General features: G+C 44.8%; 1 protein-coding gene across 2 annotated transcripts in view; it reads left to right on the forward strand.

Moving 5' to 3' along the window:
* Rragd (Ras related GTP binding D) overlaps positions 1-9,751 on the forward strand; it is a 38,180-nt gene extending 28,429 nt beyond the window's left edge. For both annotated transcript variants that reach the window (XM_076564026.1, XM_076564025.1), the window contains exons 6-7: positions 2,200-2,348; positions 6,498-9,751. In XM_076564026.1, the coding sequence (XP_076420141.1) occupies positions 2,200-2,348; positions 6,498-6,649 (301 nt within the window). In that variant the 3' untranslated portion in view covers positions 6,650-9,751. The remainder of the gene's footprint in view (positions 1-2,199; positions 2,349-6,497) is intronic.
* The last annotated feature ends 4,957 nt before the right edge of the window (positions 9,752-14,708 follow it).

Below are 14,708 nucleotides of genomic sequence, written 5' to 3' on the forward strand. Positions count from 1 at the left end.
AGTCCTCTTGCCTAGCACGCACAGGACCCTAAATTCAAATCCTAGCATGGGAAATGGTTTTGAATGTTTGAAGGTTATAGCAGGCTCGTTGATGCTTTCAAAAACTACCATTTTGTCAGAGTTTGAAAGTAAAACAGAACATGAGAGCTGTAAGTCCTGGCAGCTGCTAGGGGGAAGAGATGAGCAGCGGACATGCCTGTTTGAATTAGGGTCCAAGAAACCATGGAGGTCAGCAAGCAGCTACATGATAGAGGGGAGGGGAGGGGAGCTTCAGAGAAGGAGAGAGAAAGCCAGAGTCACAGAAAGCATTTCCAGTCTTTTGGCCAGTGTCTTTAAGAGATATCTCTCTCTCTCTCTCTCTCTCTCTCTCTCTCTCTCTCTCTCTCTCTCTCTCTCTCTCCTCTCTTTCTCTCTCTGCAGGATCTTGCTATATTGTCTGTTCTGGCCTCACATAATAGAAACATAAATTACCTTTAAGCATGTAGGTGACAGTTTAAAGTTCTTTTTAAAGTTCTTTAAGCTAACATCCCCACACTTCCTTGAAAACACAGTTCAGGCTCTTCCTTACGTTGAGCTTGCCAGCCGATGCCACCCAAGCCCTTTTTATTTCCGTAAGATTAAAGCATCCGCTTTAACGTTGGTCAGATCTGGATTTTAGATCCTGGTTTACCTCTGTCATTAGCTTTGCTCAAGTTTTTATTTTGCCAGCCCAACTTTTCTCTGTATCTATCTGACTTAGAGGATTTTCCCAGCAGCTAGTGTGTGATCAGAACTAGATACGGCCACCTGTTTACTACACAGTCATTTTGGGGTGAAATCGATAAGACTTAGCATTATTACAATTGAGTCAAATTTCTGGTCACTTATTCATGAATTTGGGCAATACATCAGAAAATTCACATAGTGTCAGATGAAGGGAAAAGGTATAAAGACACTTTCTTTGTGAGGAAAGGATTCAGAACCAATCACAGCAGTGTCTTGAGTGGGTCCTGGTTTTTGATCCTTAAAGCTGTGATATTAGCAGTTGGCTGCATTTTGCATGTTCTCACTGTAGGGCTCTGGATGGATTATGTCTTTTCTCCAGCAGGAAACTTGAAAGTGTTGATGGTGAATAGATGGGGAAATTGAGGTCTAAAATTACTCAGCTTCTTCAAGCTGACTTAGTAAGCAGGGCAGCTAGGCTCTGTCTCTGTAGACCACACCTGCAAACATTGGCTGTACAGAAAATGACTGCACAATGGACTCGAGATCCTTCGTGGGGATTTACCAGCTTTTAACCATGTGGACATATTTGCTTTGTTTTCCTGATACACATCTATCCTTTGTGTTTCAGCTGGACTGCTGGAAAGTTAGCTGCAAGGACACCTTTTTGCAGGATGATGGTTTAATTATCAAATGAGGCAAATTTAGATGTCTAGCTTACTCTGTTATCTAATACACACCATACTCAAACTTTACCAGTAGTCCTCTGGTGCTACCTTTCTTTGTGGAGCTGGGGGATAGACCCCAGGGACTCACCTATGCTAGACAAGGGTGCTATCACGGACCCACATCCGTAGCCTCTTTTTTGTTTGTTTGTTTGTTTTGGGTTTTTTTGTTGTTGTGTTTTCTTTTGAGACAGGGTTTCCTGTGTATCCCTGGCTGTCCTGGAACTCATTATGTAGACCAGGCTGGCTTCGAACTCACAAAGATCCACCTGCCTCTGCCTCCCAAGAGCTGGGATTAAAGGCGTGTACCACCACTGCCTGGCTTATCCACAGCCTGTTAATTCTGTTTTCTAGCAGTTTTTCCTCTGGCCCAAGTCAAGCCCTGCATTTTTCTGTCCCGTCTGTTAGGACTCTCTTTGGAAGTCTTTGCCTTTGCTTCTGGCAGCCTAACTGTTCTCCTGTTACAGACAAGATGCCTTTGGCTGCAAAGGCACGAGGGCTTGCCTCTACCTCCACTCCTGTTCCTCGGGCACCTAGAGAGGTGCCCAGCTGCCACAGCACCCTCTCACTGTGTTGGTAAGAGAGCGACTGTGGGAGCCGCTACATCTCCTGTGCCTGGGCTCCCGAGGTCTTCTACCCAAAGGCACTCCAAGCACGCACAGCCTATTAGGGTGATAGTTTTCTGTGTGTTGAAGTGGGGGTCTGTCGCTGGGTTGCAATTTGGAATTCTTTCTTGAAGGTCAAATACATTCTGGTTTCTGTCTCCATTTAGTCTCAAAGAAGATGGAGCAGGAGCCCCGTATGACAAGGAGTCCACAGCCATTATAAAGCTGAATAACACAACAGTCCTTTATCTAAAAGAGGTGACAAAGTTCTTGGCGCTCGTTTGCTTTGTCAGAGAGGAGAGCTTTGAGAGAAAAGGTAACTTTGGGTGTGATTTCAAAGGACTGCCTCAGTTCATGCTGCCTCTGTTGCCCGGTGGGTGTGTGTAGACATGGCATGCCCGCAAAGCCTCTAGGCTTTAGCTCCTTGGCCTGAGGCGAGCCTGTATGATGGAGCCGGTGTCTGGACCTGCCTGGCCCTGGTGTACCTGGCTCCGGTGTGCAGCCGAGAGGGAGAAGGTGGAAACAGAACCAGATCCTCCATGGGTCTCAGCTGTTATTTTGCCAGGCTCTTGCACCAGGAAAGGGTTTCTTCGCCTGTGTTGCAGACGGGGCCTGTCCCTGGGCCACAGCGCTAGGTGTTTGGTAAACCATGTGACCATCGCTCTCCCGATTACAGAGGTAGATGGCATTTGTCTGCTTGGTGTCCAAATGGCAGGGATGGTGTCATGATGCACACAGTGAAGGAATGACCAATACTGCTCTAAACATGACTTGTAAGGGTCAAGTTCAGTTGGTGAGGGGTATGTGTGTATATTTTAAGTAAAAGCAATTAACTGATTTTTTAAAAAAACTTTTTGCAATGATGCCAGCGTGGCTAGGGTGTAGTTGACTGGTAGCTAGGGTGTAGTTTACGACTGCTAACAGTGTTGCGGGTGGCTCAGAGCTTGTCTTGGGCTTGATCTCTTGTGGTACCGAATGCAGAGCTAAACATCGCAAAGGCGAGCCAGGAAGCGCAGTGGTTACAGCCACTGCTGCAGCTTCTGCTGTCCTGTGAGCAAGGAATGCTCATGATAAATTTGTTCCAAAATTAAGGAAAACATAAGGAACAAGATGAAACTTCGCATCTGAGCTACGCCTCGTGTTACATTTCTGAGATCTTTTTTCCCTCTCTTTACTTCATCCCTTCCTTCTCAACAAAACTGGCTGAACTGTTGGGATGGCTTCACTGTAACAAAGCCAGTTTGCATGCTCTCTCTGTAGTGTATGCATGTATTGTATGCGCTGTATTCGTGTGGTGTATGTGGTATATATGTGTGTTGTATGTGCTGTATTCGTGTGGTGTATGTGGTATATATGTGTGTTGTATGTGGTGTATTTGTGTGGTATATGTGGTATATATGTGTGGTGTATGTGTGTTGTATGTGGTATATTTGTGTGGTATATGTGGTATAAATATGTTGTATGTGGTGTATTTGTGTGGTATATGTGGTATATATGTGTGGTATGTGTGTGTGTTGTATGTGGTGTATTCGTGTGGTATATGTGGTATATATGTGTGGTGTATGTGTGTGTTGTATGTGGTGTATTTGTGTGGTATATATGGTATATATGTGTGGTGCATGTGTGTGTTGTATGTGGTGTATTCATGTGGTATATGTGGTATATATGTGTGGTGCATGTGTGTGTTGTATGTGGTGTATTCATGTGGTATATGTGGTATATATGTGTGGTGTGTGTGTTGTATGTGGTGTATTTGTGTGGTATATGTGGTATATATGTGTGGTGTGTGTGTTGTATGTGGTGTATTTGTGTGGTATATGTAGTATATATGTGTGTTGTATGTGTGTGTTGTATTGCTGTATTCGTGTGGTATATGTAGTATATATGTGTGTATGTGTGTGTTGTATGTGCTGTATTCGTGTGGCATATGTGGTATATATGTGTGTTGTATGTGCTGTATTCGTGTGGTATATGTGGTATTTGCATGTGTTAGGTGTGGTGTATGCATGTATAGTATGTGGTGTCTTTGTGTGCATCCATATGTGTGGATGCCAAGAGCAGACAGAGGCCAGGTGTTTTCCTCGGTCACTCTGCCTTATGCCCTTGAGACAGAGAGTCCTTCACTGAAGCCGAAACTCACCTTTTGGCTAGACTGGCTGACCAGTGTGCCCAGGGAGCATCCTGTGGGCACTTGCTCCCCGCCCCCACTCCATCAACAGCACTGGTGGGATTCCTCAGCTCAAAAGGCTAGGCCTGTTTTGGTGGCTTCCAGTGACTATGAACAAAATTTCTTCCAGACTCTATGGTTAATATGTCCAGTTTGCTCTATTCTTATCACTCCTGAATTTCACTGTTTTGGGAAGTTGCTTTTCATTTAAATTTGCATGTCCACCCCTGAGGCTGTGTGTCTCCCAATGACTTGTGTCATTTTCTCTCCAAACTCTGAAGAGTGTTCATCTTTTGTTCCTTATTTCCATCTCTGGAAGGAGTAACAGCTGATCTACTAGATTATGGGCTTCCTTTGGGAAGATAGGCAGCAGGACTCGGCCAGGACACGGTGGTAGAGGCGCCTCTCGTGCGTGGTGCTGTAGGTTCAGTCCCAGTACTGACTGAGCATCCCCTGTCAACAAATGAAGAGAGACAGGGCCTGTACTGTGTTCTTCTTACTCGCTATACAGGAGATTTTACTCAGACCCAAAAAATGTAGGCGGCGTTGTCAAAATCTGACACACCAGCTTTGTCGGGGCTAAAGATGGCTAGCTAGGGAGCAGGAGAGGTGCTCCTCCCAGGGACGAGCACACCATTGGCTGTCCATTGCCAAATGGTCAGCCCTGAAAATACACATACAGGTGGCCATATATGGATTGAGCAGAGCAGGCTATGTTTGGGAACATACATGTATATACATACATACATGAAGTAACAATTAGTGAAAAAGGAAAGGGAGAAATGTTGTAACTAAACTGTAATCTACTTAAAAAAAAGAAAGATGTGGAGCTAGGCTCTCTGACGTGTGTGCATAGACACACACACACACACACACACACACACACACACACACACACACACGCACACACACACACATTCACATTCACATTCACATTCTACATCTCTTCCCACATTTACTGTTGCTTGGTATTTATTGCCTGTGGATTTTGGAAGTTAAGGGAAACAAGGGCCACACAGATGTATAACTTCACTTGGCAGCCGGTTCTAAAGTTTAGGAACATTTGAGCTAGGCTAGAGAACTTGTTCATTTTGAACCAATTTTATAATTAACTGAAAAGTTGCAAAAGTAGTCAATAATCTTCGAGCTCCCTTTGACAACATGTGACCTGGGAACTGACAGTCTTGCAGTTTCTAGTTGGAACGAGCTTGTGCACACGGGCAAGTGTCCCACACAGAAATGCCACGGTGTCCTTCCCGCTCGAATAGTGCATGTTTTCTGTCTGTTCCCGGGGAATCTCTAATAAATTCATATCAGGGTTTCCACTACGTTTCTAAGGTTAAATGCTTCACACTGCACAAATCCAGCTGCACCTTTAGCTTCCGCCATTCATTTTAACATCTGGCTGTGTGCAACTAAGTTTAAGTAGGAATTGATCATAGAGATCTTTGGTAAATTATTAGGAAACCACAATCTCTGATGACAGGCAGGTTTTGTAGCATATAGTAAACTAACTAGCAACTAGCTGTTGAGTTTAATTATGTTACAATTAAGGAATGTAGGGAAATGGGCATGTGTGAAGTTTCAGCAAGACAGGCTATCCTGGAACTCACTCTGTAGGCCAGACTGGCCTTGACCTCGAAGTTCTGCCTGCCTCTGCCTCCCGAGTGCTGGGATCACATACGCCACCAACACCTGGCCCCTTAGCTCATATTTAATGTGTGTGTATGCGTATGTGTTTGGAGGTGTCTTTTTCTATTGTTTCCCTACCTTATTTATTTAGTTATTTTTGAGATAGGGTTTCACTATGTAGCACTGGCTGGCCTTGAACTCATATATGGGTTCTGGGGAATTTAAGTTGTCAGGCTTGTGAAGCCAGCCCTTTTTGAAAATAATAAAATTTGCTGTTCTATTATAGAGTGTGTGGAGTTGGTTCTCCCTTTCCACCTTCATTGTGTTTGGGGCTGGAATTTAGGTCCTTCAGGCTTGCAGAGCAAACACCTGCTGAGCCGTCTTGGCAGCCCCTGATTGATCTTAATTACAACTAGTCTTCAATCTGAATGATTAAGGTAGTGCAGTTCAGTGGTTTTTCAGATCTTTTGGGGCACAGACACCTTTGGAAATGTGGCAAATCCTCTGGAAGCTTCTGGAATGGTCTTCAGCAAGAGCACCTGACATTCTTGAGACCTAGGCCTGTTACATGATGGCTGCGCCTCTGCTGCCCCCTACTGGCGACGGATGACAGGAACGACAGATTGTTTCTCGTGTGTTTAAAAATGTTTCTGTCTTCTCCTGCAGGCCTCATTGACTATAATTTTCACTGCTTCCGGAAGGCCATCCATGAAGTTTTTGAGGTGAGGATGAAAATGGTGAAATCCCGGAAAGCCCAGAGCCGGTTGCAGAAGAAGAAAGGGACTACTCCCAACGGGACCCCTAGAGGACTGCTGTAGGGGAGCCGAACCCACGCATGCATGTGCAACGAGGGTGCCGAGCCACACGGCGCTACAGGAAGGAAGGGGGAGCCTGGGACACTGACAGATTTGTTAAGGAAAAAAATACCGTCTTTTTAAAACAAAATAAGCACCTCGGAGCAGAAACCTGTACAATAACAATAAAGTGAACCCCACTGTACTTTCATTATGTAAATGTAAACGTTTATGTCGATAGAAAAATCCCGTGTGAGAACTGCCAGGAACTGTACATATTTTGCACCTTTTTCATGTTTTTTTCTCGTTGAGGTTAACTTTGATAAGATGACTTTTCTAAACTCTTTTCTGTACATGGTGTCGAGGACGTGCATACTGTAGTCCATGTGGCAGTCGGAAATTAATCCAAAGTAACACACTGTTAATGACTTTTTGTAAACTGGGGAATCTTTGCTACCAATTATCGAGGGGGGGAATCATTTCTCAGTACAGCAGGAGTGGGTCAGGGCTGGGAGCAGGAAGAACTCCTCCTGTTGGTAATGAGTTTTGTAGGAAATGTTAGTGCCAGGCTTACATCTAAGTTTGTGCCCGCGTGGCCATGCCTCCCTACTTACGCGTCTTTAGGAAGCTCTTTACCTCAACACATCTTTGAAGTCACTTTATTTAGATAGGTGATTTCTTTTTGCTGTATTATTCTAATGAACCTTTGGGACCAGATTTCTAAAATGATGCCAATCAGTATAAAGAACTATGAATGTTGTTAGAGGAGACAGGGAAAAACAGCATGGAAATTCTGGAGGTCCTTCTGTACCTGCCCAGGATGTAGGCCGCTGGCCACTCAGACTAAATGCACTTGGTGCTTGTGTTTTATTTGGCTCCTGTGAATGGCCTGGTGTTGTGCTGTGTTTAAAGTCTTCATTCAGGACCAGTTGTTGATGCACCGTGGCCACCGGCGTAGAGCAGATCTTTGGTCTCCACTATCGAGTTTAGTCCTTGGTGGCTCCGTTGGTTACCTGAATCCCGCTTCCATCTGTGACACTATGCCTCATGTCCTCCACCTGCTCCTGCCAAGTTCAGCTTACTACCAACTTGCTCTGCAGGATGGAAGGCACAGGAAAGCTTGTGGCCAGGGGGAAAGGACAGCCTAAGGTAGAAGTTAGCCGTTGTTTTGTTTGTTTGTTTTTTACATGAACAGGGAATTGAGAGTCCTTAATCTAGCCCTGCACCCAGCCATTCCAAAGGTTAGCACTGTCGGGTGTGCATGGCACTAGAAAAGGTCTTTTTAAAGCAGAGTCTCCTGGGGACATCAGAGCTGCTCTTGCAACTTGTCCCTAAAGCTCATCTCCTCCCCCCCCACCAAGACAGGGTTTCTCTATGTGACTGTCTTGGCTATCCTGGAACTCACTGCGTAGACCAGGCTGGCCTTGAACTCAGAGAGATCCGCCTGCCTCTGCCTCCCGAGTGCTGGGATTAAAGGTGTGCGCCACTGCCGCCCCACCAATCCCACTTTTAAGTGTCATCTTCCATCTTCATGCTTCCCCTTCCCCAAGTCTGTCTGTGTTTGTTTTTAGGGTGTATGTGTTTTGTTTGAGACAGGGTCTCTATAGCCCTGGCTGTCCTGGAACTCACTATGTAGACCAGGCTGTCCTTGAACTCAGAAATCCACGTCTCAAGTCTCTGTTTCCTCCAAGTGCTGGGATCAAAGGTGTGCGCCATCTTGCTATGGCAGGTCTTCTGAAGCTGGTAACTGAATGAAATGGATGACTGAAGCTGTGATCTGAGCCCTCCAGTAGTCTGTGCCGTCTTAAGGGGGTTTCTAGTAATCATTAAGGCATCATGGCTCCTTCCTTACAATCCCTGTGCAGAGACCCGAATGAGTTGTTAGGAGCCTGGAGTCCCAGAGAAGTTTCTGTTCTCCTTAATTTTCAGAGCTATTCCCTCACAGGTCTCTGCCAACAGGCTGGATGGAGGTGGGCTGCTCTTAAGAGTAATCCCACACACACCAGAGAGAAGGAGAGAGAGGAGAGCACACAGTTTGTTTGCTTTTTGGAGACAAGGTCTGAGGTAACCCAGGCTGGCCAAGAACGATCTCCAACTTCTGATCCTCCTGCCTCCACTTTCCTGAAGTACTGGGATTATGGGGATACACCAGCACGCTTGGTTTGTACAGTGCTGAGGATTGAATCCAGGGCTTCATGCATGTTGGGCAGCTCTCTACTAAGCTAGTATCCTGGCTCCTTTTCTTAGTAGTTTTTACAAAGTATTTCTCTTTGAACAGACAGAGAATCGAGTTTTTAATAAGACTTTATTTTCAAGATAAGACACTTGCCTATCTGGTAAACCACATAAAACTACCAGGTAGACGTGGAGCTTCCATCTTTAAGCTGGTTATATAATGGCTTTTTGTTGAAATGTGCCTTAAAAGCCTATCACTTCAAGAGCATGCGATTCTTTGGGGGATAGGCAGAAACAATCCTATGACCTAGGGCCCACGTTCCTGATCATAAATGCACTCTGTAGTTACTCATATGCTAATACTGACTACTCCCTCAAGCCTTGTGTGACAATGACCTCCAAAGATGCAGGAGTTACATCTGCATGGTGAGGTTTTTGAGTCTGTGACTAGAATTGCAACATATCTTCACATTCGTTTTGTGTTTTGTCTTAGGTCCGGGAGTTAGCGTAATGCATTGTGCAGATGTGTGTTTATGCTCAAGTGTGACAATAAACAGAAAGGTCAAACTCCTGGCTACAGTGGCTGCACTAGAACATTTTTGTTTGTTTTAGGAGTTGAGAACGTGAAGATTTGTAGAGCAGGGCTGCCTGTTTTGCTTTTGGAGTCAAGTGCTTCTGTGTAGTGGCCAGACTGACTCCCCATCTTCGCTAACTGTGGTCATGGAGATTAGTGTGAGTGACCAGGATGGAGTGCTTTCAAAGGAGCATAAATCAAAGCCGATGAATATTTACCAAGTGTTATTTTGTGAACATAATGTATTTTGGATCCTTAAATACGAAATGACTAGAAGCCACAGCAATACTGTTATGTATGGGCTGTATGCCAACTCGGTTTACACAGAGTTCATGAAAACGGGGCTGTTGTGACGATTAAAATACAGTGTGCACTCACCAAGCAGACTGGCGTAGTTTGTAATCAAGCACACCCTGTGTTTCACGGTTGATATGCGTCATTTATAACCACTGCTAGCCCACCCTTCAGGGATGTCAGCTACCAACCTAAAAGCATGTTTGTATGCTGATGACTTGGTAACAGACTCACAGCTTAGTTTTCTGGGAGCAGAATGGTCTCTTGTTGAAAGTAGTATGGCCTTTCATAGTTAAATGATATTTATCATATATATGTGTATAGCACATATATACACACATATTTGTATACATAGATATGTATATATCACTGTTTTATTGGTTATGTTAGATCCATTTAATAAAAAGTAAAAAAAAAAACCAACAGCCTTTTGAGGTGGAGTCTCTATGTTACTCAAGCTGGTCTTGAACCTCTGGGTGCACTGATCCTCCTGCCTCGGCCCCTCTGCAGCTGGGCCACAGGCTAATGTAACCAGCCTTGACTGTTCAGCAAAACCTCTCTTGATTACTCAGTTCTAATTTTATGCAAATGGAGGTAAATCATTTTGTAAATTGAGCTACAATTATTATTATTATTATTCTTTGAGACATGGTCTCACTATATAGCCCTGGCTGTCCTTGGAACAATGTAGACAAGGCTATCCTCAGACTCTGAGGTTTGCCTGCGTCTGTGCTCTGAGTGCTGGAATAAAAGGTGTATGCCCAGTTTCCATTTATCCTTTCATTGAGCCCCATTTTCCTTCAGCGTCAGTCCAGCCTAGGGCCTCCTCACACGTAATAGACAAGTGCTCCAGCCTTTGGAGTCCTCGGCACACCACACTTCCAAACCTGGACATGCTTGTTAGGGTTGTAGGAATATTCTTTTTTAAAATTTTTATTTATTATGTATAGTGTTCTGCCTGTATATATGCCTGCAGGCCAGAAGAGGTCACCAGATCTCATTACAGATGGTTGTGAGCCACCATGTGGTTACTGGGAATTGAACTCAGGACCTCTGGAAGAACAAACACTGCTCTTAACCTCTGAGCCATCTCTCCAGCCCCTGTAGAACTATTCTTGACCATGAGCTGTACTGTGACTTGACTGGCTCATGAAGGCATATCTGACGTCTGAGGCTCTCTGTTGCCTGTGATGACATTGATCTCTTCCAGGATTGAGAATCCATGAGTTTGCCCTTTGGTGCTGCTTTGATACCCCCAAGACCCAGCAAGACTGGCTTCCCATGGCAGATGGCTGACCGCCACACTGCAGGTGGAGCCATTAATGTCTCCCCCGCTGCCTGACCCCCAGCCGTCCTGCTCCTGGGGCAGATGAATTATTCTAATTTCTCTAAACAGAATCATAAAATGAGTAGACTTTTTAGGAATGGGGGGTGGGGGCTCTTCTGGAGTTGCTCAAGTACAGCGGGACAATCAGACCTCCACCCAGACTAACCTCCCCAGGCTGCCTGCGGTTTCCTTTCCAACACTGGGAAGATGAGCTCCAGGGTCTCAACCCTCTTCAGTGAGACAGCCATAAGCGGGTGGTGATCCTGGACCTTTAGTAAGGCGGTAATTAGGCTCTGCTTCCCCTCCCTGCAAAGCAGTGCAGAGACGTGGCTCACCTGGAGAGACCTCTGTCCGTCCATCTAGTGGGAAAGGGGCTTACCTGGGGCTCAGTGTGTGAGGAACAATCACTGTAGCCCACAGAGTCCTGTCTGATTTCATTGTCTAGGCCTTAACCATTTCCTAGGATGTTTAATGTGACAGATTCCCACCCCTAACTCATCCTTCCTGAATCAAAATTGTGGAAAGCTAGAGATTTGTATTTTAAATATACACTCTAAGTAATCCTTATAATTGGGAGACCTTGTTTTCCATGTAGTTGTTACAGAGCTAGAGAGGGGAGATTGTGGTGGATGAAGATTATAATCCCCCAGGGAAGCTTTCTTGAATCCTCCATGCACATACATTCATATATTCATATGTGTGCATATATAAATGTGTGTGTGTCAGCCGGGCGTTGGTGGCGCACGCCTTTAATCCCAGCACTCGGGAGGCAGAGGCAGGCGGATCTCTGTGAGTTCAAGGCCAGCCTGGGCTACCAAGTGAGTTCCAGGAAAGGCGCAAAGCTACACAGAGAAACCCTGTCTCGAAAAAAAAACAAAACAAAACAAAAAAAAATGTGTGTGTGTGTGTGTGTGTGTGTGTGTGTGTATCATGTATCTTCCAACTTGATTATGAGTTTTGAAAAATTATTTAACTCAAGTTCTAAGAAGTCTGATGCTCTCTTCTGGCCTCCATAGGCACTGCATGCACATGGTGCATGTACCTACATGCAGAAAACTTAAAAAAAAAACAAAAAAAAAAAACACCAACCAACCAACCATACTATTTAAAATACTGTTTAATGTACACTGCTATACATGTAAATGGTATAAAGTCCATTTCAATTGTATCTTTAAATCTTTGCATTTGTATCACAAATTATATAAAATGTTGTTTAGATGAATTGTCTCTTCCTCACACAATTCCATTCGATTCTTCACTGCACTTTCTGGTTCTTTATCATTATCAGAGCGTTTGCAATGACCTGTCTTCTTGGTGTTTAAGACCTTACACACTTTAAATGTAGTGTGTTATTGTCAGGAGGTTTTACTGAATTTGAAGACTGATTTGTTGTTTCAGACAGGCGGTCTGGAGCTTGCAGTCTTCCCCTCAGCCTCCCAGAGTGCTGGAACTACAGGTGTGTACAACCATGCTTGACTTGGGATCCGGTTGCTTTTGTTTTTCCTAGTTCTGGGATCTACCCCAGGGTGCTGCTGCGGCGGGCAAGTGCTCTGTCACTATGGCGCCCTCAGCCCGGAAGACTAGTTTCCTCTGCACACTAGTGATCTCCACAAATATGTACCTCTATTTTCCCTCCTCTTTCTTTCTTTCTTTCTTTCTTTCTTTCTTTCTTTCTTTCTTTCTTTCTTTCTTTCTTTCTTTCTTTCTTTCTTTTCTTTCTTTCTTTCTTTCTCTCTCTCTCTCTTTCTTTCTTTTTTTTCTTCTTTCTTCTCTCTCTCTTTCTTCCTTCCTTCCTTCCTTCTTTTTCTTTTCTTTCTTCTTCTTCTTCTTCTTCTTCTTCTTCTTCTTCTTCTTCTTCTTCTTCTTCTTCTTCTTTTCTCTCTCTCTCTCTCTCTCTCTCTCTCTCTCTCTCTTTCTCTCTCTCTCTCTCTCTCTCTCCCTCTTTGGTGTTTTGAGACAAGGTTTCTCTATGTAACAACCCTGGCTGTCCTGGAACTCTGGAACTCACTCTATAGACCAGGCTGGCCTCCAAGTCACAGAGATCCACCTGCCTCTGCCTCCCAAATGCTGGGATTAAAGACCTGCAGCCCCCCAAACCCAGCTACTGTTTCTTTACTTAATGATTACTTCTAATAATGACCCCCATTTAATGTTCCCCAAGCTTACTCCCTCAGCAATGATTAATTAACATGTCTTTGTCTCTACCTATCCGAGGTGGGTGATTTTTATAACAGAAAATTGCTACCATTTCAGGATTTTAAAAGACATGTCTTCCTGAACAGTATTTTATTCAAATTCAACAGATTGAAAGTCCAAAAGTTCTACTTCCTACTCCGCCACATATGGCTAATATTACTGTTTGCAAATATCTGCACCTAAACTCTCCTTCAAGTCTCGGGGGAAGTAAAATTGGTGCCAGTATTTTCTCACAGGACACTGGAAGCCAGGCAGATGGTGGCTCTCTTGGGTGTTGAGTGCCGAGAGTGAGCTGTGGGAAGGCCAGGCTGCTGTGCAGAAGCCAGGCTGTCAAGCTTTGCCTGTGTTGTAAATTGAGTTTCGAGGGAAAGCAGTATGGCGTTATCACGAGTGTGCCGAAGAGACTGGTAATTATAGCCCAGAATGCCAGGGCACAGAAGTGCTTTCAGAAGTTCCATAATTCCTGTATGTGCTGACCTTTGTCTGCAGAGTGAAGAATGCAACATGTATTTATGAACTACTTTTTTTAAATTTGTGGCTATTACAGTGAAAAGATTAAAATCTGCTTAAAAGTATTGGCCGGGCGATGGTGGCGCACGCCTTTAATCCCAGCACTCGGGAGGCAGAGCCAGGCGGATCTCTGTGAGTTCAAGGCCAGCCTGGGCTACCAAGTGAGTTCCAGGAAAGGCGCAAAGCTACACAGAGAAACCCTGTCTCGAAAAACCAAAAACCAAACAAACAAACAAACAAACAAAAAAAGTATTGAACTCAGCCATTTACTGTTATAGCTTCCTAGTAAGTAGCAAAGTGACCCATCTGCCGAGGTGGGGACAGCGTTTTCAGCTGGTCAAGTTGGTATGAAGACTACCAAGCTCCCTCCATAAGCAGCCGGCTGGGGATGGGGGAGTAAGAGAATGGAGTGACGGGGAGGGACGAGAGGAAAGGGCACAGGCCGAGTGCAGAGGGACACTGCGGAGTGCAGAGGGACACCGTGAGAGGCGTCAGAAGGCAGAGGACGCAGAAGTGCCCCCCGCTGTCTGCTCCCTGTCACACAGCACACTTGTATCTCAGCTGCAGGTGCTTCCTCTAGAGCCAAATATAGAAGATGAGAGCACTCAAGCCAAACCCAGCCATTGGTTCATAAGAACCAAGACAAAGGAAGATACAGATTGTAATCTTTTTTCGTTTGTTTTTGTTTTTCCATGACAAGATTTCTCTGTGTAACAGCTCTGGCTGTTCTGGAACTCACTCTGTAGACCAGGCTGGCCTCAAACTCACAGAGATCCGCCTGTCTCTGCCTCCTGAGTGCTGGACTTAAAGGCGTGTGCCATCACTGCCCAGCTAGACTGTAGTCTTCACTACTAATTTAAAACAAAAATTCTTGGCAGTTTTACTTATTTTATGTATTTTGTCTGTGTGTGTGTGTGTGTGTGTGTGTGTGTGTGTGTGTGTGTGTGTACCACATGCATGTCCGGTGCTCTTGGATACCAGAAGAGCGTGTGGGATCCCTTGGAACT

This window comes from Peromyscus maniculatus, chromosome 2, assembly GCF_049852395.1.
Source record: "Peromyscus maniculatus bairdii isolate BWxNUB_F1_BW_parent chromosome 2, HU_Pman_BW_mat_3.1, whole genome shotgun sequence".
In the NCBI taxonomy this organism is placed as follows: domain Eukaryota; kingdom Metazoa; phylum Chordata; class Mammalia; order Rodentia; family Cricetidae; genus Peromyscus; species Peromyscus maniculatus.